Source organism: Marmota flaviventris, chromosome 2, assembly GCF_047511675.1.
Source record: "Marmota flaviventris isolate mMarFla1 chromosome 2, mMarFla1.hap1, whole genome shotgun sequence".
Lineage (NCBI taxonomy): Eukaryota > Metazoa > Chordata > Mammalia > Rodentia > Sciuridae > Marmota > Marmota flaviventris.
Window position 1 is genome coordinate 168,096,403 of NC_092499.1, and position 26,125 is coordinate 168,122,527.

Genomic DNA, 26,125 nt, shown 5'->3' on the forward strand with positions numbered 1-26,125 from the left:
ACGTGTGGAAGCTAAAGCAAAATAAGGAAAAGAAGGTGATTGCAGAGGGGATCAGATGTTATAAATACCTAGGGAAGATCAGCGGAGCAGAAGTAGACAAATGAGAGGGAGGCAGGGAGGAAGGAAGGGAAAAGGAAAAAAATATGTAATGAGCCTCACAAAATCATGTTATATACATGAATAGATGTACCACAGGGAGTATCTCCTTTGTGTACATGTAGAAAGTACCAATCCAAAATAAATAAATAAGGGAGTGAAAGGAAGAACAGTAGAGGAGAGAAAAAGGGGATGGAAGAGAGAAGGAAGGAGAGGCTGAATGGGGATTGACATGAAATTCCTTATATGTACAATTATGTCAAAAAGAAGATGGGGGGTGGGGGGAGAGAGAGAGAGAATTTCCATGAGAAGACCAGTCTGTTAGTAATTGTGCAGCTCAGTAACATGATCATTTGGGGCAATGCTGGGTTGAAATGGGCTCTGTCTCAATCATGCCCAGATTTTGAGTTTGAAAAAAAAATAGGGGGTTGGTGCTATTTACGGTATTGACTGGAATAAACTAACTAATCAAAAGCAGCTAGACTCCTCCCCCATTTTTAAATGATTCAGCACTTAAGGAATGAGTCCCACTGGACCAGCTATTTCCCATCCACTTTCCCCGTTTTTGACTAAACTTTATGGCTACATATGTCTCTGTGGAGTACACTGGACCTAGAATAAAAGGTTCTCCCTAAAGATGAGAAGTAGAAATGCAGAGTGGCAGAATCAAGATGCCACTTGCCTTTCCAGGAAGAAATGCTTTCTCTTGCTCCAAGACCAACTCTATCAATGAGAGTTTGACCTCACCATTGGTAAAACCTCTCCTTTAGGAACCTAATTGACTTTGATGAATTATCTTCTTGCATCTGAGTAAATTGGGTCCATTACTAGAAAATGAATGCTTCCTGTTTTCTCAATCATTTTCTTGTTGGAAAGCAGTTCAGCAATTATTTCTAAGTTCATTTTTCTGGGCCATAATGGCTTGGATCAGGTCGTGTAGAAACTCTCAGTGTTTTTCTAAAATCTATTGACTTGCACAGCTTTAAAAGCTTTATCACATCAAAAGCTTCTTAACAATGATAATGTGCATGCCATAACTTGCAAAAGTAAGTAAAGCACAGCATTTTGCCAACCAACTGTGACTTCTGTGTAGCTCTATATCGATTAGGCAAAATATTATGCAACTAGAGATTCTCAATATGGGGCACATACAAGACAATAGGGCAACACAATCTCTGTATGTCTATTTGTTTCTTTTTCAAGTTGCTGGAGGCTATTTGGGTATCAAGAAACTACTAGGTAAGTCTTGTGACTCAAATGATCACAAAAGTATCCTCCTCTGCTCACAGAAGAGGAATTAATTGTTATAAAAAAATTCAGGATCTTAGACTACTTCAATATCTTACAGAAAATATATATATGCATAAGATTAGTGAAACAATTACTATTATTATTATTATAACATGTTTCTTCCTCCATTTGGTATTTGGACCTTTAAGAGATAATAATCAATATTCAACACCTTACTGATTGGGGAAGGGGTTGACTACACGGAAATAGAAATGATGTCAGAATTGTATGGTATAGAATATCAGATTTTTGGTACCCTAAATGTCTTTATAGAAACTTCCCAGTATTCTTTTCTGATTTTTTTGTGCCCAAGCCCATCCCTTCCCATTCTACTCTCTTCTGTCTTCCCTAGGATTCCTGTCAATGCTAAGGGGGTCCTAGAGACAAGTCTGGTATCCTGGAGTGAACTCAATTTCATCATGTAAGTTCCTCTTATTTTGAAATTTTGGGCTACGAAGTGTTAGGTTGGAAATGAAACCTAGCTCCTCTTAAATTATTATTAAACCTTTGGTATTTATCAAAACAAAAGCTCATACTTACCTTCGGGCTAAGCTATTCTTTGCCCCATTTCCTGATTCTAGTTCTTCACCATCTCCACTTGCTGGCTCCTAACCATCCTTCAAGATTCAATGCAAATACAACTTTTTCTGAAATATTTCCCAATCCTTGCCTAGAGTGCTTGCCTAAAATACACAAGGCCCTAGGTTTGATCCGTAGCACTCCACCCTCAAATCTACATTCTAATCTTCACTCAAGTTCTGTTGCTGAATCCTGTGGATTTTTGTTTGTTTGTTTGTCTGTCTTAGAAAATTAAAAGCACAATTTCCAGCAATTAATATGCTTGAATCCAGTGTCAGGGAGTGAGGGTATTGTGCCCGTCACACTTCCTGTTGGTTGTTTCAGAAATGACAAGCAGAAACAACTTGTAGACTGCAGCATGCTCACCTTCTCCATGATCCTGTCGATCTGGCGATTCTGCGTATCGATCTCATTGCCCATGTCCAGGGCCATGTGACGGAGGTTTCCAATGATGCCGCTCACCTGCTCCAGGTTTTCATCCATTTCATTTTCTCGGGCATCATTTGTTACCCTAGGAGCCACAGAGCAAGTTTTAGAAGACCGAGGGTGGGAAAAACCTTGAATATTAGACTCAACGCTTAGGGAAAGTCTGGACCTCGAAAGCTTCCATGTTCTCTATCTTAAACCTCTATCCAATACAAGTACACGGTTAGCCTTTGTACATTCAACAATAATTTTTAAAATTGTGTTTAGAGCTGGGGATATAGCTCAGTGGTAGAGTCTTTTGCTAGCATGAGTGAGGTTCTGGCTTCAATCCCCAGAATTGCTAAAAAACAAAACAAAAAACCCAAACATACAAAAATTGCATGTTGAACCCTTGAATTTTTAAAGAAAGTATACTAAATAGATTTATCTACTTTTCTGACTTACACCAGCATATCATCTCTCCTTTCATATATATGATTTCTATACATTTTATTCTTTAAGATAAAATCATTTTAGATAGAGAGACTCTAGTTCAGAGAAGGAAAGTGGAGCTAAATAGAAACTGTGCTTTCTTTTTGAACCCAAATCTCCAGGATTCAAATTGAGAACAAAAGAAAATGCTTATTATGCTAAGTTAGTGAGTATCTCACCTCTTTTCCCACTTGGAATCAATTATCAGTGGGAAGAGTAACGATAATTACAGTCTGCCCTTTAATTCTGCAATGGGAACTCTTTATTGAAGATGATTTTTGTTTGCTCAAATTTTAATGCAAAGGGTTTTTATTATGGGTATTGTGAATGGGTGATTTCAGAGCAGAAAGCTGTGATAAAATATGGTTTGGGTTTGAATGGGGTAGATGTGGAGAGGAAAGAGTTGGCTTACAAAGCACCTTACCATTTTTTCCACATTCCAATGTGAAGGCAAAGAAAATACTTTATTTCAAATAACAAGTGTTTATTGCATACAGTAAGCACTACTCTAGATTTTCCCAAAGGGATAAAAAATGTTCAGAGAAATTAAAATCCCTCCCCCTTGGGTAACATCCAATGTAGTCTGACCCATTATGATTTTTCAAGTAGTCCAGGCCAGAGAAAATTCAAATATTAAGGGAGAAATTCCTAGATATTTTTCTTATAGGGAAAAAGCTTAATTTAATAAATGACCACCAATAAGTACTACACATCCTAGTTCAATGGTTGTCAACTCTTGTTGAATATTAGAATCACCTGAGGAGCTTTAAAACCACAGATGCTTGTGTTGTTTGTCAAGATTCTGAATCAACAGGTGTGGGCTGGACATAGACATTCCTTTATTTTTTAAAACTCTCCCCAGTTGAGTCTACTATGTAGCCATTGCATTGAGAACCCATTGGTCTGGTTTCCCTAGGAGAAGATAGAGGTAGAAAGAGAATTCTCATCTGTGAACCTACAGGTGCATTATCAAGACCTTATATGTCAGTGACAGTGACCCATCATTTCAATCACAGGGGTACTATGTGACCAACAACAGTTATGATGGCCTGGGAATAGGTAGTTGTGGAAACAATTGCCCTAACCCTGACTGAGCCGTGGTATTGTAGTCTATAAAAAGAAACATGCTTTTTCTTTTCATAGGAAATATTTAGTTATTATTCTGTTTTCTGGTATCCTAAGAGCTATCTGAATTCTGAACTGGCTGAACTGTGTAATTGGAGGTTTTTAAAAGAGGCATTTATTTTTTTCCTCAAAAGAAATGGTTATTAAGCAGCTCATTCACTGTTTTCTATGTTCACCCCAAATCTATGCTTTAACTTTCCTTGCTCTATGTTCTGAGACACTGACCTCCATGACTGTATCACCCAGCTTCTCTTACCCTCTGGGTTCCAATGGGTTTGGCTAATGGCCTGGGAGATTAAGGAAGGCAAGAGGAGTGAAGTATTGTGACATTTGTTTATTTTCTGCATTCCCTGCTAGATTTGGCTGTGTCTGCATTTCTCTACCCGTAGCCCCTTGTCACAGTCATAACTATTGTTGGGTTCTGATACCAGCTCCCTTTCCTGTCCCTTTAGATGGTAATAGCTTCTTGTTATTGCTAGTCCATAAGTGCTCCACCATTTATTGTTATTAATCCTGCCTAAACCTCTCTATAAGCTTTGTTCAACTAAACCCATGGGATGAGATGCCCATCAACTGCCACACTGATATAATGGATGTGGTCATGTGATTTGCTTTATCTAATGAAGCTTGGGCAAATATGACACAAGTCAAGGCTTGCTAAGTGCTTGTTCATTAGAGCTTGCCACCTTGGTATGCTGCTATCACCATAAAGAAACCTTGATTATTCTTCTGGAAGACCATGTGGAGGAGGACAGAAGTATACCACTGACAGCTGCAGCCAACCACCACACAAGTGAGTGAGACCCTCTTGGATCATCCTCTTGCATCTTAGTTGCAGGAAGCAGGACGAGTAAGCCCAAGAGAGGCTTGTGGAAGAGACTTCTGGCCAACATATAGACTCATGAGTAAAACAATGGTTGTTATTTCAAGATTCACTCAGTGTTGGGGTGATTAGTTATTCAATAATAGGTAACGGCTGAAGTGTGGAATGCATGAAGCTCACCTGCGGATGAAGCCACCACTGATGGCCATTTGCTCCCGTTCATCCACCACACGAGCAGGCTGGCTGGCCACCACTCCATCCTGATTATTGCCCCAGGCTTTTTTGTAAGCATCACTTGATTTAAGCCTATGCAAAAAAGAGGGTGAGTGACAAGGCACAGGGTGGAGCAAGCTCATGGCAATCATCACCTCTTCAAGCGAAGAACCGAACCAAGCAAATGAGTTTTAAGTTGAGGCATTAGAGAATACCGATATATCATAATCTGGACCCAAACAGTTGGCCACCACCATGCCTCCACTACTCATCATTCATTTTCAATTGAGTCGATTGCAATGGTCAAGACTGCAATCTTTGGTTTGTTTTGTGGTTTAATTGGATTTAAGATAAAGATTGAGGTAGCTGGAGAACATTCAGTTTTATTTCAGTGACATGGTTATATTTTGAGACACAAAACACAGAATGAACATACTGGCAGACAGACACAAAACAAGACTGCCAAGTAGGGTGTGTACATCACACCACAGCAACACAGTGTCATCAAGAAAAACATACTTGACCAAGTTTTTACACCATCATGCAAAGATCCCTGTTAATATGTTTTCCCTAACACATATGTGGAACTAACATTTCCAGTGCTTCATGAAGGACATAAAGGATTGGTGGTTGGCCAAGGGTGATGGTCTTTGAGGAGTTTCTAGAGAGATTTGAATTAGATAATATATCGGTACTTCCAAACAGTCACCATACATCCAGAGTTGATGTACAAACCTTTGTCCACAGAGACAAAAAGTAAAAGAAGCATAGTGAAATGAATGCAGGAAAATAGAAGAGAGAACAAGCCACCTAGCACCAAAAGGGAAACCCATCTTATCTCTTCTTCATGCACCAGCTACAGGCATGAGTGGAAAGTGAAGCATTCTCATTTAAGCCAAACTACTCCCGAAGTTGACCATTCCCGAAAAAGGCACTAGCAGGACAGTAATAGCCTTCGTGAGGATTTGAAACGCAGTTCAGTAGCTTCTTTGATGGGCTGAAGGGCAGGGCGGAGAATGCTTACAAACTCCTACTTCCAACTATCCTGGGGTTGTGACGGAGGGAGAGTGGTTTGGAATCAGTGTGGTCTCCATGGGCTGTATTTCACTGAGCTGCCTTGGAGAAAAACTTAAAATCCAGGCATACCTATTGTGCCCAATAGAAACATGTGCAGCACATTTTGGTGGGTGTGTTGTAATTTAAGGCGATCAAAGATGTTTTTAGGTTCTTTGCATAGTAGAAACCATATGTTTTTAGTCCAGAAACAAAAGACATCCTTTGGTCCCGTTTTCATAATTTTTTTTTAAAGTTACAAAACAGCAGAATTTAACTTTTTTTTCTTCCCCTTTTACTAGAGGACCAGAGCCAGCTATTAAAACTAGCTCTAATCCTTGCAGATTGCAGACCAAGCAACCCTGGTGACAATTGGGAAAATGCACCAGTGGAATTTCAGCAACTCCCCGCAATTTGGTGTATAATATTGTGGCCCTTTGAGTAGTCAGTCAGACATTAGCGCACCAAGGGACCATGGGCTCACTCAAGGGGACAAGATCCCCAAAGTAATTTTTGTAGAGTTTAGAGTCTGGCTTTAACCCCACATCTCCCCATCTCCTCCTTCCTTGGAATAAAGGAAGTTTTATGGACTTTCTGATGTTTTCTGCTATGTAAAATATCTGGTACACCATCTTTGGCAAAGTCAAAGGAGGGGGAAATATGCGTTTCCAGAAGAAGGCAAACCACTGCACCCACAACTCTGCACATAGACTCACATCACTGCCGTACATCTACCATAGTCCTTCGAAACATGCTGAGACAGGGCAAAGCCCTCAAATAGTCCAGGGCACCACCAGCCACTGCATTGTGACACATGGTTTTTAAAGCATTATTTACACGCAATAGGGAACACTTCGGTCAAGCTTTGAAGCTCAGTTAGGGTCTCTTGTGCATTAAGGAATTAGCGACCACTTTTATGTGGAATCGTAGGGGTGGTGTTTCATTGGAACCTTAGAATCCATCCCAGGGAGACCTGACTCCACCCTTTCTTCACACATAGTTGATGAAGGGCGAAAATGAATCTGTTGGAATTCACCACGAAACGGAAGGAAATCTCTCGTGGGGGCCAGTTGCCACTGGAAAGGATATACAATCAAATCTTGACTAACTGGAATGCTTGCTAGTGAGTCATTTTGGTAAATTTTACGACTTTCTTAATGAACAATGGACTGAAGAAGAAATTTTGTTTCAAGGGCAATTTTGTTAGACCCCTGAGACAATTTTCTGCCTGGGCATCTTTGAGTAGTGGTCATAATCAAATTTTTCCAATGTTACTGTTGTGTTTGATGGCCTTTCATTTTATATTCTTCCTTTTTTTTTTTTTTTTTTTAAATATGAAGACTGTAAGAGAATGGAGACTTGAGACATTGCAAATTACATAGATTGTCTCAGGGTATTTTTAATTTGGGATATTATTATTATTATTATTTTGCTAAAAATAAAAGGGAGGAGGAAGTATATAGTTGAGAATTCCAGTTAGTTAGATTCCAGTTAATCAGACTTCACTGTAGATGATTCTTTCAAAAACATGCTTTTTATTTATTGGTAAATTGAGCCCCTCCCCCTCCTAAACAGGAAGTGGGATATTTTAAATCAGCCTCAAAGTTTAAAGGATGTGAATAGTCATATAATCTGCTAGAAACGACATCAATTTCTATTCTAAAAGCTAGGGCTAGGAGAGCTTTTAGGAGAAAAAGCTTCTTTTAAAAGGAAAAGAGGGAGGAGGTGAGGGAGATCAGGTAATGAGTTTAATTTTCCAAATGCATGTTGGACAATCCACTCATGCATTTTTTGCTTTCACTGCTAGTCAAATGAGACTATCTTCCAGAACCCTGGTTTCAGGTTCTTTCTGTTGCAAACCTTATAACCACATGTCACATTTCTGCTACATTCCAAAAAAGCGTTGCAGAACCTTAAGAACAGTTGAAAATTTTGTGATATCGTGCATGCAAAATCTACACATTTCAACATTTCAGCCAGTGTACGGGTTGCTCTTCCAAGGGGAAGAATTTGAGAGGGATGGTCCCAATCTGGGCAAGGATTGGGCACTTCACGCTGGACTGCTCACTGCCTCTACACAAGGTGGATCTCAGGACCAAATTTGGTAACAGGCGGGCAATGGAAAGGGAAAAATCTCTGACATAATCTAACTTGCAGAGTGCTTCCTTGGGCCAAATTACTTGCCTCTATTACTTTTGAAAAATCAAACATGTGTTTCTTATCTTCCAAACTTACCCATTCTCTATTCTAAATCCGCAATTTTGGTTCTTGGGGTTGGAGAAAACAAAGGTCACGGGGTGACTGTGTCTCAAAGTACACTTTCTGGAAAATGTTGAAACGTTCATCAATAAAAGTTGCTGACAGTGAAGCTTTCACTGTAGTATGCCTGATTTTTAATGCATCAACAGTAACTCCCACTAATATCATCTATGCTATGAGATGAATGCATTGGAGACGGTATTGATCTGTTCTGCATGCCACATGCTCATCCTGCCTATGCGCCTGCAGGAATGAGCTTGTCAAGGCTTGGAGATGGGGCCTTGGAAAACCAAAGCTTCAGGCAGGCAGGCAGCACCTACTTGTTACAGGGACACACACAAAGCCCGCAGAATTTTCCTAGGTCCGTCAAATTCTTTTCTGCTTCTTTCATGTCCTTATTGATTTGGTCCATCCCTTCCTCAATGCGTTCCAGTTGTTCTGATTAAACACAAGTATTTTATCCCCACAGAATGAAGCAGATGGAAAAGGACAAAGAAAAAAAAGACAAAACTTCAGACATTCACTTTGACATTAAAAAAGAAAAAAAAAAAAAGAAAGAAAAAGAAAGAAAGAAAACTGGACGCCACAGATTAGAGCTGGTACCCAGTACCTACTTGTTACAAGGACATATGAAAAGGCCACAGCATTTCCCTAAATCTTTTAAATTTTTCTCGGCCTCCTTCATGTCTTGGTTGATATGGTTCATGCCTTCTTCGACACGATCGAGTTGTTCTGGTTAGGACAAAGGGATGACAGTGTGGAATGAATTTTTCTTGGGTTTCCAACAGAATATGAGAAATGACTACGTGAAAAAGGAATTTGAAAGAGAGAGATTACAATGCATTGTCCAAGAGGGTGCATTGCAGAGGGCTGCCGCTGCCCTAAGCGGGCAGATAGGAGGAAATGAACAAAAATGATGCTCAAACTAGTTTGTAGTTCAGACATGATGGGATGGGTCAGAAGGCCTGTTTGATTCTGAGTGTCCAGGGGGAAAGCACAATATATTCACTTACTCACACACCAGTGAAACTCCAAAGAAAGAAAAACAGGGTGTTAGTTTATATTTAAGCCATTCTTATTTAGTGCTACAAGAGGAAGTATCTGCTTCAACTTAAAATATCTGTATTGTTTTGTTTTTAAATATCCTTAACCAGATAAAGGTAGAAAATAGAATCCATGTTTCCCCTCTTCAGGAAAAACAGCAGCAGCAATAGCAATAATTAGCAATGGATATGGATCTTTTTTCTTCCTCTAAGCAGTGACTGTGTAGCCAAAAGTAGCCTATGGTCTGTTCTTGGTTTCCCCATATTTAATTCATAGAAGCTGTAAAAGAAAGTAATATCAACACAGCAATATTATCAATATTGGGGTATTTCAATTTGTCTTTCATCCTATGAGTCACTTGCCAAGAAAGCTTTGAAACTCATTTCATTTCTCTGGCTCCTGACTTTCCAGTGTCTATACTGGGGGCCCCCCAAAATCAACCCCAGGTAGACAGCAGGGAGAATAAATATCTCCTTGAAGAAGGGAGTCAGATTGGAACATAGATGATTACTGTACCATTGCTGCGAGCAAAGCTGACCTTAGTGTATCTAAGACATAGATTGATAGACATAAAAATGAATCATATTTCTAGGTTGCCAGGGTTACATACATCAAGTTGATTAATTTTTCAAAAGTTGTGTCACCAAATTGAGGTAACTACAAGTTCAATGAAGGGATTTTTAAAATAGCTTTTAAAGCCATTAAAAGAGAGCAGCAAATGAGATGTCTTGGTTGTCTAATTACAAAACCTAATTACATTCCCATTCTTCTTTTCATCTATATTTTCATGCATGCATGCATTTGGATGCCTCCAGGAATACAGGCATGCTTAGAATAAAACTGATAAGTACATTTCCAGCCTAAGGGCATGAATAATCATGTAAAAACAATTTCACATTAAATTGTACAGTGGCAATTGTCATTTCAAAACCTAACTTGGATTCACTAGTGACCCAAACTATGAATTTGTAAAAAGCTTACTGTGTTCTGTTTTGTGGGGCTGAAGAACAAAATTCTGTTGATTAAGACTACTAACTCTGCTTTGCTTTTCAAAAGGACTGGCGAAAACAAAATCTTAGCATTTATCTAGCACTGGATATCTGGAGGAAATAAGACTACAGTGCTGAAGAGCTGGAAAACTTTTTGCTGATATCTTCATATACTTTATACTCTTGATATTCTAGGAGATTTTTTTCTTTTCTGAAGATTGCACTCCAGTTTCTTTCTAAGAATGCAATAGAGCTGGGCACAGTGGCACATGCCTGTAATCCCAGCAACTCGGGAGGCTGAAACAGGAGGATCGCAAGTTGGAGACAGGCCTCAGCAACATATTGAGACCCTATACAACTTAGCAAGACCCTGCCTCAAAATAAAAACAAGTGAAAAGGGTTCGAGATGTGGTTCAATGACTAAACACCCCTGGGTTCAATCCCCCATCCCTCCAAAAAACAAAACAAAACAAAAACAACAACAAAAACATCCCAATAGATTAGATTGGGTCAAGTTAAATATTTGATTGAGGGGACTGGTGGTGGTGGGGGAAGGTTCAATGTGAAAGAGCTCAATGTCATCAGATGAGGATCATCATACCTATTGATAGAAATAGGGATGCTGAATTACAATCTAATAATTGCTAATGGTTTCCAGGTGTGCTGGGGTGTGATCGATGGCAGACTGAGGGAAAGCATGCTAGACTCAACCAGTGACAGCTGAAATCAGTGTAGGTTATGGCAGAGGGATGTACATTTAGGGGTTTGTCCTTCTTGAGGAGTTTCTCTTGAGTGAGAAAGCCAACTAACTTGTTTATTTGGCCAAATATCAACTCTCCCACAAGATTTCCAAAATGCCATCTGCTGTGCCTGCAGAAATTAGGAAATAGCATCTAGATATGTGAATTGGTCCATAAATGTTGAACTGAACTTGTACAAATGAACGAGCAAATCAAAATCCATATTTCAGAGAGTTGGGTTCTGCTATAAATTGCCAGGTTTGACTACAAAAAGAAAGGTTTGCAAAGGTTTGACTACAAAAAAGGAAATTCTGACAAAATTTTTCAGAATTTAATTGAGAAAACTGTTCAGAAAAGGGTTGATTCAGAAAAATATTTTATACCTGCCCATATTAGTTAAATGCATCTTTACATACAAATTATAAGTCAAACCTTTAATTTAAAAAATAGCATAAACTGTTTGTCACAGGTATTCTAATAATAATATTAATTTTTAGAGTCCAATGAGTTGTATTTCTGGGTACATTTGATATATTGGGGCTTCATAGCACTTGGATGATTTCTGTGAAGACATTTCTCAGGGAGTGGAGATGAAAACAACCAATGCCATTATGTCATTCTGGGGTGACAACAGCCTCTCTGATAATAGATATAATGAACCATCCAGGGTTGATTTCATCTTAGCTCTCTAAGCTTGCTTTCTGTCAATTTTATGTTGATTCTTAGAGACTGGGAGAACAACCTTTTAGGTTAGAAGAGGGCTTTCAAGACACAACATTCTATGTTGGCATAAAAGCTTGAACTTTCTTTTGCTTTGATATTTGAATGGTGATTTGTGATAGATCCACCAATGGTAGGATACTCTGGGTTCTAAGTTTACACATCCTTTCTACTGAGCTCATCTTAGTAAAACAACACAGGGCTCTTAGGATTCTCATTCTGTTTTTTAACACAAAACAAGACACAATAAAATAGCAAGACATTGATGCTTTGCTAGTGTGCAAGCCTTCATGAATACGTCCAATTTCAAGATGCTGCCTATGTGCTTTTCATTTTTGTTCACATTGATTAAAACAGAAAAATTCATGTAAATAAAGTTAAAGAGCCACATGCAATGAAAGGCTACTATATTGGCTAGTGCAGCCTTAGTCATTCCTAACTGATACTTGGTGAGTAAACATCAGCAAGAAGGATATTTTTTCTCAAATTCTGCTTTGTAGTGCCATGAACCTTTTAAGATTGTTGGCTGTGTCTCTGGATGGGGTTCTACTTTTTCTTCCCTCTGCCAGGAGGTGGTGGTCAGAAATTTCATTATTAGTTTGGAGTTCATCCCAGGATTGTTCTCAAAGAACTATAATAGCTATCAGAACAAACATATAATCCAGCAAAAACCAACAATAGAAACAGAGGTGAAAGGTTAGATCATCTTATGTTAGTGCCATGGTTGTTTTAGGGGGTTTCCCTTGGACACAAGTTTTGTAGGGAAAGAATAGTTCCAGGGCTTGGTATATTTCTTGTGATGTCTGTCATGCTCAGTGCTCCTTGGTGTGTCCTGATACCTGGGTAAAAAACAAAAACCCTATAAGTAATTTAACTGTTCAGCTAGATAACCTGCAATGGTCTGGCCTGACCTGACAGTGGGTGTATAATGTTTCTTTAGAAGGATGACTGTTTCTTGAGGCTCCTGAGCAGCTGCAAGGTAGAAAAAGTCAACATTTTTGGTGTTCAGGCATGGACAGAATTAGTAGAGCATAACTGAAGAGAAATTGCAAAGCAGTTACTGATTTAAAACAACTAAACATAGCACATGCAGAATTAAAATGCATTTATGACCGTAGTGAACACAGTTGTGCTTAGTTGTCATATTAAAAGGCCCTAAATTCCTATGATAGTATAAATGGAATGTGTCCCACTTAACACTAGGCACAGATCATCCATTTTTGGTGGTCTTACAGTTGCAGGTTTCTCATCAGAATCGGTTTATTCACTACACGTCTGGCAAAACTCAGGCTTATCCTAGGAAATACAGTGAACAGAAGAATTCGGCATTTACTCAGGAATGGTCACAAATGAAATGTTTTAGCTGAGAACACTCACTATCTCATGAAGAAACCTGTCAAACAAATATTCTATTCTGCTTCGCTTCTCAGATAAAGTATGCAAATGCATCTGGGAATCATCTGTGCTTAATACTCCAAGTTCATTTATAGTATTTTCCGCATCTTTATGTTAGTGTATATAGTTAAGGGGAAAAGGCATTATCCTGAATCTTTTGCCAACTTTCCCTCTGCTGTAAGTCTCCTTTTTCCATCCCTTCACATTCTGAATTACTAATTGAAAGAGCCAACAAGGTGGAATTGCTAATTATTCAAGTGTATTTGTTTCAATTTTGCTTTGGAAATAAGGTACCACTCTTCTATATGGGCACCTGCTGTTTAAATTTTCCTTTATTAAAAAATCAACGATTTACTGCCTTCTGAGTTTCAAAGCTGGGACACTGTTGCACAGATCAAGCCAACAAATCTTATAATTATAGAAAATCTATCTGGGGAGCTCTGTAGACTGGCACTGTTATTGTAGTGCCTTCAAAATAGAACTCCACTAGACCCTGTTATTGGCATATGCATTTGGACAATTTATATTTTTAAAATTGGACGGAAAGCATTGGGGTTGATGTTCAATTGGTTTTACAGAAGTATTTCTCTTTTAATTGTTTGATATATATTTTTGAAAAGGTTTAATGCAAAATAATGTAACAACAAAAGTGATTTTATGACAGCCATGGGGATGTGCCCTCAAGGCTCCTTTTAGAAGACTCTCCTGTGAGAAGTAGAGTTAGCTGTGCACTTGGGAACTGCTACAGCATTTATGTTGAGGTCATGTGCTCCCTGGGATGCTTCAAGCCAGTGACTGAGTACAATTGGGACTACCAGATCTGAAACATATATGACCAAAAATAGGGCTGTTCCAATGGGTGATTTCTGTTCCTGGACTTCCCATCAGCCTGGCTGAGACTTTTTCCAAGCAGTATTACAATTTGAGGCTCTCCCTACCCAATTCTCCTTCCTTCTGCTGATATAGGTATTGGATCCATAAAATCCTTAAAAGTCTAAACGTTCCACTTACCTATCTCTGCTCCCTTTCCCTTTGACCCATCACAGACATGTCGCCCCCAAATCTCTTATACTTTGTATTGTTCCTTAGCATTTGCTTCTTAGAGGACTCTAAATAACTTATCTTCCTGTCTCCACCCCAACTTCCCAGATGTCAGTAAAGATTTACTTTATTTATGGTATTGACTGCACAACATTTATTTCATGGCCATACCATAATTAGTTTAGTTCATCTCCCTGCTTTCAGATAGGTTGTTTCTAGCCTTACATGCCTACAAGTAAGCCATGTACATTTTTCTTTGAGTAACTGTAAATGCGTGTCTCCACTGTCAAATTCTAGAAGTAGAATGTCTTGATCAAAATCAAGACACTTTAAATTTTAAGGTATCATAAATTACTCTTCAAGAAATTTATAACCTTCTACAGCATTCATCTGTAGAATAAGCGTTTTTGTTTTCCCAGCATATTCATCACATTGGTTAACATCAATTTTCAAAATTTAAGTCAGTCTACTAGATAAAGGATAGTATCTCACTACCATTGATGGTTGAGACCCAGTTTCGTATGTCTATTTGTAAACTGATGATTCCTATCTTATGTCTATTTTTTTTTCTTTTGATTGCTCTTTTCTTTAAAGTTGTGTAAGGGCTTTCTATATTTTGGGAAAACATTTTTAGGCCTGATACCTATATGGCAATTGTCCAAATTTGAAATTTATGCTTGGAGTTTATTGGGACCTCTGCTGTGAATAAGTTTTAATATTGATATTTGCCACCAAACAAGACCACAAATATTACGGCCTTACCATTTTAGGTGCCACCATAGAATATGGAGATGCCATACTAAAATGCCAGCTTCCCGATTTTCACTGCTTTTAGCATTTCCATCATGAGTTTTAAAACAGGCCAAAAGTTCAAAGAGAAGAGCCTCTAATCTCTGTTCTCCAATATGTGTACAATATGACTTCCATGTACATGTAAAAATGATTGCACCCTAACCAAATTTCCTCAGATAGTGTATTGTTTGTTTAAAATAATCACAGTTTGGTTCATTGTTGTTGTATTCTTTCCATTTTATTTACAACACTACTTTTTATCCTTTTAGCAAATTCTAAAGTGTAGTGATCTTTAAAAAAATCACTAAATAACTAGGAAATATTTGTGTTGTTGTTTTGTTTTTAACAGTACAAGGTGATGGAACATTTTGCTCCTCTTACCACAGTCATGAAATGTCAGCCATTGTATGGCTAGGAACCAATGCCTTTGGCTGTTAATAGATCTGCTATTGCTGAGGTATGAGTGTGAACTTGATGTGGTGATGACAAATCATTGTGTAGAAGTAATGTTTTCAAATGTGCAACTCTAGTTTTCTTAAAGTGAGATTTGGTTCCTTACAGTCATTATTTAGTTTTTGTTTCTATTTAGTATTTAATGGTCTTTGGAGGAAAAAAATAAAAGAGTGATACATATACACACACACATATATGCAAGATAAGATTTTCCATATTTTGAAATAAGTCTATAGCATAAAGGTTAAACTTTTAAGATAAAATAAAATAGAATGTACTTAAATAATGATAAGAAAACAGGCCAAATATTTCAATTGATTTCATTTTCTATTTTCCAGATCATTTCCCTTTGCTTATATCCTGTTAAAAATACCTTCTAGTTATTTAAGGAATCTCCATAGTGACCTGAAAATCAAAACTGCCAGATAATAAATTAGGATGGTTAAAAGAAGTGGACAATGTGATTTATAACATTCTCATCCTATCAAGGTGTGAATGGACCCAAATTTGTACAAAAGTTTGGGGGTAAGGAGAATAAAAAAAATCATACACTGTTTAAAATCCTATTCTTTAAAAAATACAAACACATGGCTTTCCCATCAGGATTCTGTTACTCCAAGAGATATAACAAATAGTATCATTCATTCAGTCATGAGAAAGATGTCAGCATTTCTACATGTTTATCAATCTTTTCAACAGAGAAGAAAAATCAGCAAGATGAAAATTCTAGAACCCTCAAACTCACATATGTGTGTAACACATGCTCAAATGGCCTCCTGTGGATGCACAAAGAATTAAAAAAAAAACACTTTATTTAAATTTCTTACTGAAGAAATCTGAACTTACCTCCTTGTTCATCCAACATAACCAAAGTCCTGATACCAGCATCTTTACTCTACATTCCAATAATGGTAGCAAAGTTGAAAAGGAGTTAGAGGGAGAAAAGAGAGAAAGAGACATCAGTAAGGGGACAATTAGCCCTAGAAATGGGAAATGAAGAAGGACCAAAGAAAAAAGGGAGGAAATATGGTGAGAACATTAGGGGTTGGGGAGGGACTCATAGGAATGAGTACCCTGTGGACTCACTCTATCAGTGATCTTAGGGGCCGAAGGAAGGGGTGAGGTAAAATCACCACAAGTAGAGCCTGGGAGGGAGCTTCCAAAACATGAAGTGTGTATTGGCATACACACACTTAAAATTATAATGTAATTTTATGCCTTAAAAATAAAAACACCTAGGATTTTCATAACACCAACCACAGAAAGCAAATCTTTCAAAATCCTCTAGACTGAATTTTCTCTTCTGGCCATGGGGAAGGTGCATAAGCATCTTGAGGGTGAGATGTATAGGTTTATTAGAGGAGAACATGGCCTCACAGAAGTTGAGAAACACAGCCAGAGAGAAACTAATTTGCCTATTTTCTTTCTCTGGAGAGAAGTTCTGTAAGATTTAGAAGAGGGAACAAGATCAGAAATAAGGGCTTTTTATTCTAAAAATCTAAAAGTCTATACAATGATATTGTGTGGGAAAAAAAAAAAAAACAACAACAAAAAACTCCTGTCCAAGCTTACTGCAGTTCCTTTGTTAAGAAGAAGTCTTTAAAAGTCACTTCTCCTCTCATTCCTTATTATCCAAATAAACCAACACCACCTGCATTATTGGGACAGGGGGAGTGGGAGTTAGTGAGCAAGGGAGAAGGAACAAAGATACATGTATTGCTCATACTTAGGGATCACAGGTTCTAGGAATTCTATCCAGTTAAATAAAGACTTTCCATTTCACAGGGTGACTTTTAATGAATATAAAATGGCATTGCCTACAGTTTAGATTAATTAGTTTTTCAAGGAAAGCTCATGGAAACCCACAGAATAAATTGACTTACTTAAGAACTAAGAAAGAAAGGGAGATGTTAGTGGGGGCTGACAATTAAATTCCAGTCGTGCTTCTCAAAAGTCAAACAAAACACTGGAAATAATCACTGTGAGCCATTATAAACTCATCATTTTAGAGTAATCATGCAGTTAACGCCCTAGGTCACAAAAACCTATGTTGTTTTTGAGCACATTTTGACAGGCTTTCGTGGCCAAGTCAGAGTGTGGTAGAGAGAATGATGGCCCAGGGTGACATCAGGAGAGTCACTGAGAGCACAGATTCTAGAGCAGATTCAGGGCTGGAACCCTGGTGATTTCATTTCCTAGCTGCAGGACTTTGGAAGAGTGTCCTAACTACAAGGTGCCTCAGTTCTCTCATTTGTGACACAGCAATAATGAGTTTATACCTCATTGAGTTTCTTATGTGAATTCAATAAATGAATAAGTGGAATGTGCTAGAATGGAGCTTGGTGTACAGTTAGCATGACATGAAGTCTTTTTAAGATAAATGCATTTTAAAAAATGCATCTATAGAAGAATATCTAGGCCAACTAAATATATCATCATTACCTTCCACCATCAGAAGTTTCTAGATCACTACTTCTCAAACTTGAATGTGCACATGGATTACCTGTACATGAATAGTCTTGTTAAAATTCAGATTCAGATTCAGTAGCACTGGGATAGAGCCTGACATTCTGCATTTCTAACAAGCTCTCTGATGCATGCTGATGGTGCACGGACACATACTGAGCAGCAAGATTCCAGAACATGAAAGACATTTCAGTCTTTTCCTTAAATGTGTTATAAATGAACTTCTGTCTATAACAGCCTGAATTGTAATGACTTCTTTGCCCTTTTTCAGCATATTTTAGCCACTGCTTATGAGACTAAATTACAAAAAGCAGATGGCATATAGATGTGACAGTGGAGGTTCTGTTGAGGACAGAGGCAACTCAGAGAACAGTTTCTCCTTGAGGACACAATCAAGGCTTGCCTGAGGACTCTGCTCCATTCTACTGGTGACCATTGGTGGGAAAAAGGTTAGTGGTCAGATCAACTCTCATCTATTTATACATTTTGATAGTCTGTTAGACCCATTTATTTTATATGAATCCCTGCAAGTATAATTTCACATATGTTCAATTTGGTGCTAAGTGTTTCTGCACTAGAATGACTCATAAAACTAAAAAATGTGAGAGTGTTGGAAGTTGCTCTGATCTGGCAGTACAGGAGCAGAGAGCACTTATCTGAGGTAAGGAAAGCTGGGGTATGCTCTTAGCTCAGCCAGAAGCAGCTGTGAGACTAGAAGAGTCATGCGACCTGTCAGGTATTTTTCCCTACTGAAGATCAGGGTGAGATGCAGTCAGATGGTGTGGATGGTTGGCTGGTTCATTCGCTTCCTTGCTTACTCATTCCTCCATTTGCTTATTTACTTGTTTGTGGTACTGGGGTTTGAACCCAGGGGTTTTTGACCAATGAGCTATACCCCCAGTCCTTTTCCTTTTTTATTTATTTAGCAAGACAGGGTGACAAGGTCTTGCTCGGTTGCTCAGGCTGAACTTGAACCAGCAATCCTCTGCCTCAGCCTCCCAAGTAGCTTGGATTAGAGGTGTGCACCATTGCACTTAGCCTCCTCCATTCATTTAGTCTTTAACGCATTCACTATTTTGTTTATTTACTCATTTGTTCCTCTGTTCCATAATTGTTTATTTGACCTCTACTCTACCCAGGCACTAAAGGCAGGGGGAAGACAAATACATGGCTTCTCCTTCTCAGCTGGTCCCTATGCAGAAATGGAATCAATCTGGGAGTCAGAAATTCTAAATTCTAGACCTGTCTTTGCAGTCCTGTGGCTTTCAACCCAACTGTTCTGTGTCCCAGCTTCCCCAGCAGTTAAATGGGGACAGTAAAAGCTCCCTTACTTCCCACAGTCTTTATGAAGATAAAATGAACTACAGAAGGCTAAAAGTTAGTTCAACTCAACGGGAGGCTGTGCTAACTTCAGGAAGAAATACATTAAGATGCAGGATTTAATTTGAGTGGAATCTCAATCCATTAAGAACAAGTTGCTTCATTTTTTTAGATACTTCTTCCCCCCCCAGCGTTAAACTCTCAAATAAAATAAATAAATAAATATAGTAGGAGGTGCTGGTGGAAGGTAAATTAACTGCTCTGGAATCATGTAGTCCTGGGTTTTAATTTCATCTCTGCCATTTATAACTGTGCATCTTGAGCGAATTATTTAACCCTCTGGCCCTCACATTTCTTCATGGTAAAATGGAGATGAAGTAGTAGTAAAATGTGGCTACAAAGATGGAATTAGATCAGATATGATAGTGATGATGGCTTTAAGATCAGGCAGGACCTGACATGTGGTAGGTTCTTAGTAAATGTTAGAATTTACATTTGTTTCCATTGTTTTACTGATAACTTCAATCAAAATAACTGGGTGTTCTTTGGGGAAAACCAAAAACTTAGAGGTTGAGGCATGGATGAGGGTAATACTTCAGGAAGACAGAATATTACTTTCTCCTATTCCTGAAAGAATACTTTGTTTTAATAGCTAGGAGTGAGAAGAGGTGGTTCTATTTTTACCTTAGCTCAAGTCTTGGTTTCCAAGATTGCTTGGAAAATAGCCTATGTAAAAATGGGAGAAGTCGGAGATAGGAGGGATTTTCTTCTTTATATTTCTTTCTTTTTAAAAAAGATTATTTCTATATTTTTATTGTGCTGTTTATATTATTTATTTATTTTTACACATGAACTAAGACAATGTTTATAGAACAGTTTCAATTTTTCCTTTTGTCATTTTGAAATGCTATCCCCAAAGCCCAATACATTTGACCTAAAAGCTAAGACACTAAAGGAAGTCTCTGGAGTCCCAAAAGATCCCACATCTACATATCTGAAAACAACTGCCCAACCTGAATGTTTTCTAGCACAGGGTCTGTCATAACACAAGCACAGCTTTTAGAATGTTTATTCCCTTCCCATGGCCAGAGTGTTCTGAAAGATCAGTTGGAATAAAAAGAAAAGATGCTAAAACATTCATGACAGGCTAGTGGTTCAATAATTACTCCATGAAAGCTGTGTAGTGCTTTCCAATCTGCTTGCCCTAAAGCAGGGTGGCTTTTCCTGGGCCTAGTCTTCATAACTCAAGGCATTAATGTGTAGCCTTCATTTCCTGCACTTAGCATTAGCAGAATTAACTTTTTTTTTTTTTTGCCCAGAATCAAATGTCTCTCCTTGAGAATACCTTCATGATTCTCCTACTAGAATCAAATATTCCCTCTTCTGTGCTTTCTAGGTAGGTACGACCTTGCATTTGGAGAATTATTTGCCTCTCTGTTTCCCTGAAAGACATCAATATATATCTTCTCTCCTATCAGCAGAGTGAGGTGTTCAGTAAATATTCATTGAAATGTGTCCACCAAATGCAAGTTCCCAAGTCTAGGCTGGAAAGCAAGTGCTACAGGATTTTAACCTTTTTGCCCGTCTACAGTATTCAGTTTTTCTGAACTTCTCCAGGGATCTCTGGGTAACTTTATATTGTCCTTGAAATGCTCATGGCTTCTATTAAAAAGTGCCTCCCCACCCAGCCACGATGTTATACCCTGGAGTCTATTAGGGATGGTGCAAAGTTGTATATTCCACTGAAAGTGGAATTGTTTGCCCTAGGGAGGCTTCACAATTTTAGTAACCTTTCCTGTCTTTGAGACTGAATTTCAATAAGGATTCAGTTCAATTCAAATTATACAGCACTGATGAACTTTGGGATCATGGGCAAGATCCTGGTATTTCAAAGCTCAGATTTTCCAAATGATTTCTGTCCTTGATGAATATTTAATGCTGATTCTCTTTAAAGAGAATTTCCTTTTTGATTGAAAAGCAGAATATCATCTGAATAGCCAATGCCCTAGATATGAGGGGGTTTTGACCATAAATATAAAATAACCCAGGAGGAAGTAAGAAAAAATCAATTCTAATAATGTCTTGCTCACAATTTCCTAAGGATGGGAAGTCTAATAGCCTCCTCTTATTTATTAGAGGTAGGAGATTGCTTCCATCTGTTTTGTTTCTTGTTCTAAGATGCAACTTCATGCTTGATCGAGAAACACTTTGGGAGAAACAAAAACACATAATTTGAGAAGCCTACTTCCATCAATAGAGCTTTGGAAAATTTTTTGTTTCTTAGAATAATTTAGAGCAGACACTGATTTTTCGAGACTGGCTGACACAGTTTGCAATTTAAGAAGACATGAGAAAGAAAGTGTTTATGTCCCCAAGATTCTGAAGGGTGAGGGGTTAGTCAAGTTGGTGGCACTTGGTCCACCACTCTCCACAGTCTGGGCAGGATTCCAACATTGCACAAGCAGGCAAATTGGTGACAGTCCTGGTATTTAGAAATGTACATTACCTGCGCATATGCATAAACAAAAATGAGAAATAAAACTGGAGGATGTGGTCCCAGGTCATAAAGTATATTATAATGATAGTTTAATAGTATACAATAAAATAATTACATCAGTGGACTTCAGGGCACTCTTCAGGTTCATGTCAGAGCCCATATAGAAATTTCATTAATGTGTCCTCCTTTCATTCTTTGCTCATGAGAAGCTGGGGGAGAATAAAGCCACATTGAGAGACTTGCCAGCACTCTTAGATTTAGAATATCTGTCTCCTTCTTGCTCCTCAAGTGTTTCTGCATGAACAATGTTCCCAGAACACAGTAAATAAACATTTCTCATTTAGAGATGGAAGGCTGCTTTCCCTTGCTGGGCTGGGAGGGGGCAATTTGTGCTACGTTGCAGGCTCAAAGACTTATTTCTGAAATACCAGATTTTTTTTTTAATTTTAGGGAGCTCATTATTGCCACCTTCTCCCCATTCCTTCTGTGGCAATTCACATCTAGCCATGTTTCTTCCCTAGGTGAGAACCTGAAGCTGCAGAAATAAGGAAGGACGTCAACACTGTAGCATGAGTGGCCTTTCCTTTTAGCCTTTGTAAAATTTATCGTTTTTCCTTTCATGTCATTGCATATGCAATTGACAGTAGCATGAGGTGGGTAGGCTCATTTAATCATTCTGCTACAGAAAGCCCAAGATCTTTAAAAACGATAATCACACATGAATTTATACATTGATAAGCAGCTGCATTCAAAGCACAGCTGAAACAGCATCTCGCTGAATAAAAACTATTAGGCTTGTTTTATTAGGTTAAGATAAATATAGTCCGACTCATTCTTTTCCCGCTTCATCTCTCCCAATGGGCAAGTTCAATTAATCCATTTATTCTTCCTGGTTGACTGCTGCTCTACCAAATTGGAATGAGTGAGGTTTATTGCAAATGCCCTTTTGATTCCATTATTGCTATCTGCCCTATTTTACCCATTTAAAAATAGTTTGGGATTCATTAACCATGCCTTGCAAATGGATGTGCAATCCAGAGTCAGGAATATAAAAGAGCTTTTATATTTATATTATTGGCCTTGATTTTCTCTTTGTTTAAGATTTTTCCTATTTTTCATAGATTGTTAGTGCCTGACTCTAAATATAGCAGTTTCTGAAAATGATATACTTATATAGTTACCTAGTTTAAAAGTCATAAATATTGCTGAAGTCAGAACAGAATTTCAAGATTAGTTGTAATATACAGGCATCAAAATTGTTACAAATGAAGATTTTTATGTAGATCATTCCTTTATATAGTAAAATTTGCTCTGCTTAATGCGACTTCAATCTTTTCTGATTTCTTGGGAGCACTGGCTTAGAAATACTATACTTTTCTGTATCCCAAACTATAAAGGTGGGCTGGGGTGGGAGGCAGGGTGAATTCACCTAGACGGCTATTTGGCAAGTTGAATATGGCATCTCTTTCATTTTGTGACTTTCTGGTAGGCTCTATTAACCCTGAAATTAATAAGATCGTGGCCAAGGGAATGTAGTAGGGGCTAGGAAAAGAATATGTCTACCTAAGGGATTAGTTTCTTTATTTTAAGATATAGTCACTCCTTACCTCTTCGACCAGTTGCAGCATACGACGGGTGCTTTCCAGCGACTATGATAAAAAAAAATAAATAAATACTATAAGTGCAGGAACCAGAGATCTTGAAAAGCCAGAAATACTTTCTTCACTTGAGAAATACAAAAGGGTCCCTGTCACATATTATTTTATATTTGCAACCGAAATACAAAAAATGTCTTTCCATTTTCAATCTCTTTCCTATCGGGTTTTCTACATGATCGGATTCCCTAAAGCAATTACATGAAAGCTTAATCTTCATAAAATCAAAGCCATATGAAGCCGATCTTGATATCAAAGACAAAGTAATCTGGAAGAGATAATTTTGCATGCTCAGGATGCATGAAAAATTATCTCAAATACTCAGAGGACTAATTTGGCCTCCCTCGGCTAAAAATATTGAATTTTAAACACAAACATAATTTTTCATGAATTGAGATGAATATAGCATCAAGTTTCTTAGAAAGCTCCTAGAAACACAATTGGAAGTTGTTATCAATACAAATTAAACTGTCGCCTTAGGGTGGAAAAAAAAATCAAACATGTTTGAAATAAGTAGCCTATAGGAGACAGCTATAATAATTATCTTCATTCTTAGATAAGAAAAAATTCAATGGAAAGTCTGAGCTCAGTGCTTGTCCCTCAGGCACAGTACTGTCACTTTTTTCCTAGTTCCTCAACAATACTAAAATCCAAGAACCAGTGTGATTTCTCAAAGCTATGCTTTCACATGACAAACTTATTTTGGACAAGATTCTGCAGGAACTTGAAGGATGTTAACTTTCTTAGAAAAGACTTAAGTAGGTTGCTCTTTGAAGTAGTACCTCTCTGGACAAAATATATAAATATGTATGCATGTATTCAAATTTATTATTTTGCTAACATAAAGGATGAGTAGCACAGAATTTGCAAACAAGGAAATATGCAACACTATTGTAAATTTCTATTTTTGCATAGTTTTGTTGGTGCATTGTAGTTTTACATAATGGTGTGATTCAATGTTATATATTCATATGTGCACACAATATAACAATATAATTTGGTCATATTATAAATTTCATATAGACAAATTGATCCCCTCTGAAAACTTTGTTGGTTTTGGAACTCTTGTAACCATAGCTAAAGATGCCATGAACTAGTGTGGTCCTGATATGAATGTTGGTGGATGTAAGAGGAAAATGAAACGAGAACATATATTGGAACTTGGCTCATTGGTCAATAAAGAAAGTAATGTCTTTGCTGAAGAGAATCATAGTTTTCAAATACTGAATGATTTTCCTCATTTTTTAATAAACACACTTTTAAGTTTCATCTGAATTATTAACATTTTCTCTATTGTCTTAATTCTAGGTAATTAACAAAACAATAAACAAGTGTGATTTTTAATGTTTGCAGATTTTGTGGTGTAATTATTCTTGCCCTGTCTTATTTCTAACTACAATGTGATGTTACTGAACACAGAGGTGGGGGGATTTGCAGTAACACATGGTATCCCATCCCACGATACAATAGATGTCAATAACTCAAGAGCATGGATAACAGTAAAATGTGGTAAAATAATTAGGAAGTGATGAGTTTTGAGTATTTATTACCTTTAATTTTAACATCATCTTTCTAATTATTAGATTATATGATTCAATATAATACCTTTGTGTTGAGCAATCAGCAGGAAAAGTTCCTAACAACCAGCTCTCAGAATTGAGCTAGGTCCAGCACACCAGTGCTTGCAAGACACCCATAGGCAACACTTTTCTTAGAGGACTTTGACTTCTTAATATTTCTAGAAATTGAGAATTAGGATCTAGACATCAATGAGTACATAAGTTTTATAATAAACCCAATCTAGTCTGCAAAAGCCTTGGGTATGTCATTATTTTTTAAAAGTTAGAAATTAGAGGAAAGTTTTTCCCAGAACCGGAATTCCCCTTCCTTTGCTCATCCTCCCAGGTCTCTGTTTCTCACCTCATCAGCCAACTGGTCAGCCCTCCGCTGCATCTCCTCCAGCTCATTGCGCATGTCCGCGTCTTCAGCCATGGTAGCCGTGGGGGGTGGCTGAGTGCCTGGGTTGGGCGGTCAGTGATGCGTTTGGCTGCAGAACCTGGGAAAAAGCAGATTTGAAAACATGAGAGCTTGTAGAAGTATGTGCAGTGTGGGCAAAGATCTAAGTGGCCCACATTCTTAGATGATTGGCCCCATAGCTCAATCCAAGACCGAAAGCACATCACACTCTTTGGGGATCAACACAATTATGCCGTTTCTCCAAAAGGTGCCATAAATGCATGTTTGTCTACTCTACCATGGTGCTATATGGCTACCATGGTGTTAAATGTGTCTTTAAAGATACGTCACACTTTTAAAAATTTTATCTGAACAGATTTATTGATGTATAATTGGCACACAGCAAATCTCACATATTCTGAAATGCACAATTTGAGAAGTTTTGGCATCAATATAAACCCAGGCAATTATGACCACATCAAGAAAATGAACATATCTATCACTCCCAGTTTTCCTTATACTCATTGTAATACTATCCATCCACTGCTCCCTACCCCATCCCACCCCTGTGCCCACAAATCTGCCATTCTACTTCCTGTCACTATAGTTTGTACTTCCTAGAATTTCATATAGAATAAGTCATAGGATATGTTATATAATTATAGTATATGCTATTATAATTATTTTGAGATTCATCCCCATTATAGCATGTATTAATAATT

At 37.8% G+C, this 26,125-nt stretch overlaps 1 protein-coding gene across 2 annotated transcripts in view; it reads right to left on the bottom strand.

The window, feature by feature from the left end:
* The window catches only part of Snap25 (synaptosome associated protein 25), a 29,975-nt gene extending 4,536 nt beyond the window's left edge, over positions 1–25,439 (bottom strand). The window contains exons 1-6 of one of the 2 annotated variants that reach the window (XM_027920726.3): positions 25,368–25,439; positions 23,400–23,441; positions 16,356–16,404; positions 8,656–8,773; positions 4,991–5,116; positions 2,332–2,476 (exon numbers count right to left, since the gene is read on the bottom strand). In XM_027920726.3, the coding sequence (XP_027776527.1) occupies positions 2,332–2,476; positions 4,991–5,116; positions 8,656–8,773; positions 16,356–16,404; positions 23,400–23,441; positions 25,368–25,439 (552 nt within the window). Of the gene's footprint in view, positions 1–2,331; positions 2,477–4,990; positions 5,117–8,655; positions 8,774–8,949; positions 9,068–16,355; positions 16,405–23,399; positions 23,442–25,367 lie in introns of both variants that reach the window. The other variant, XM_027920734.3, reaches the window with a different exon arrangement.
* Between the last annotated feature and the right edge of the window lie 686 nt (positions 25,440–26,125).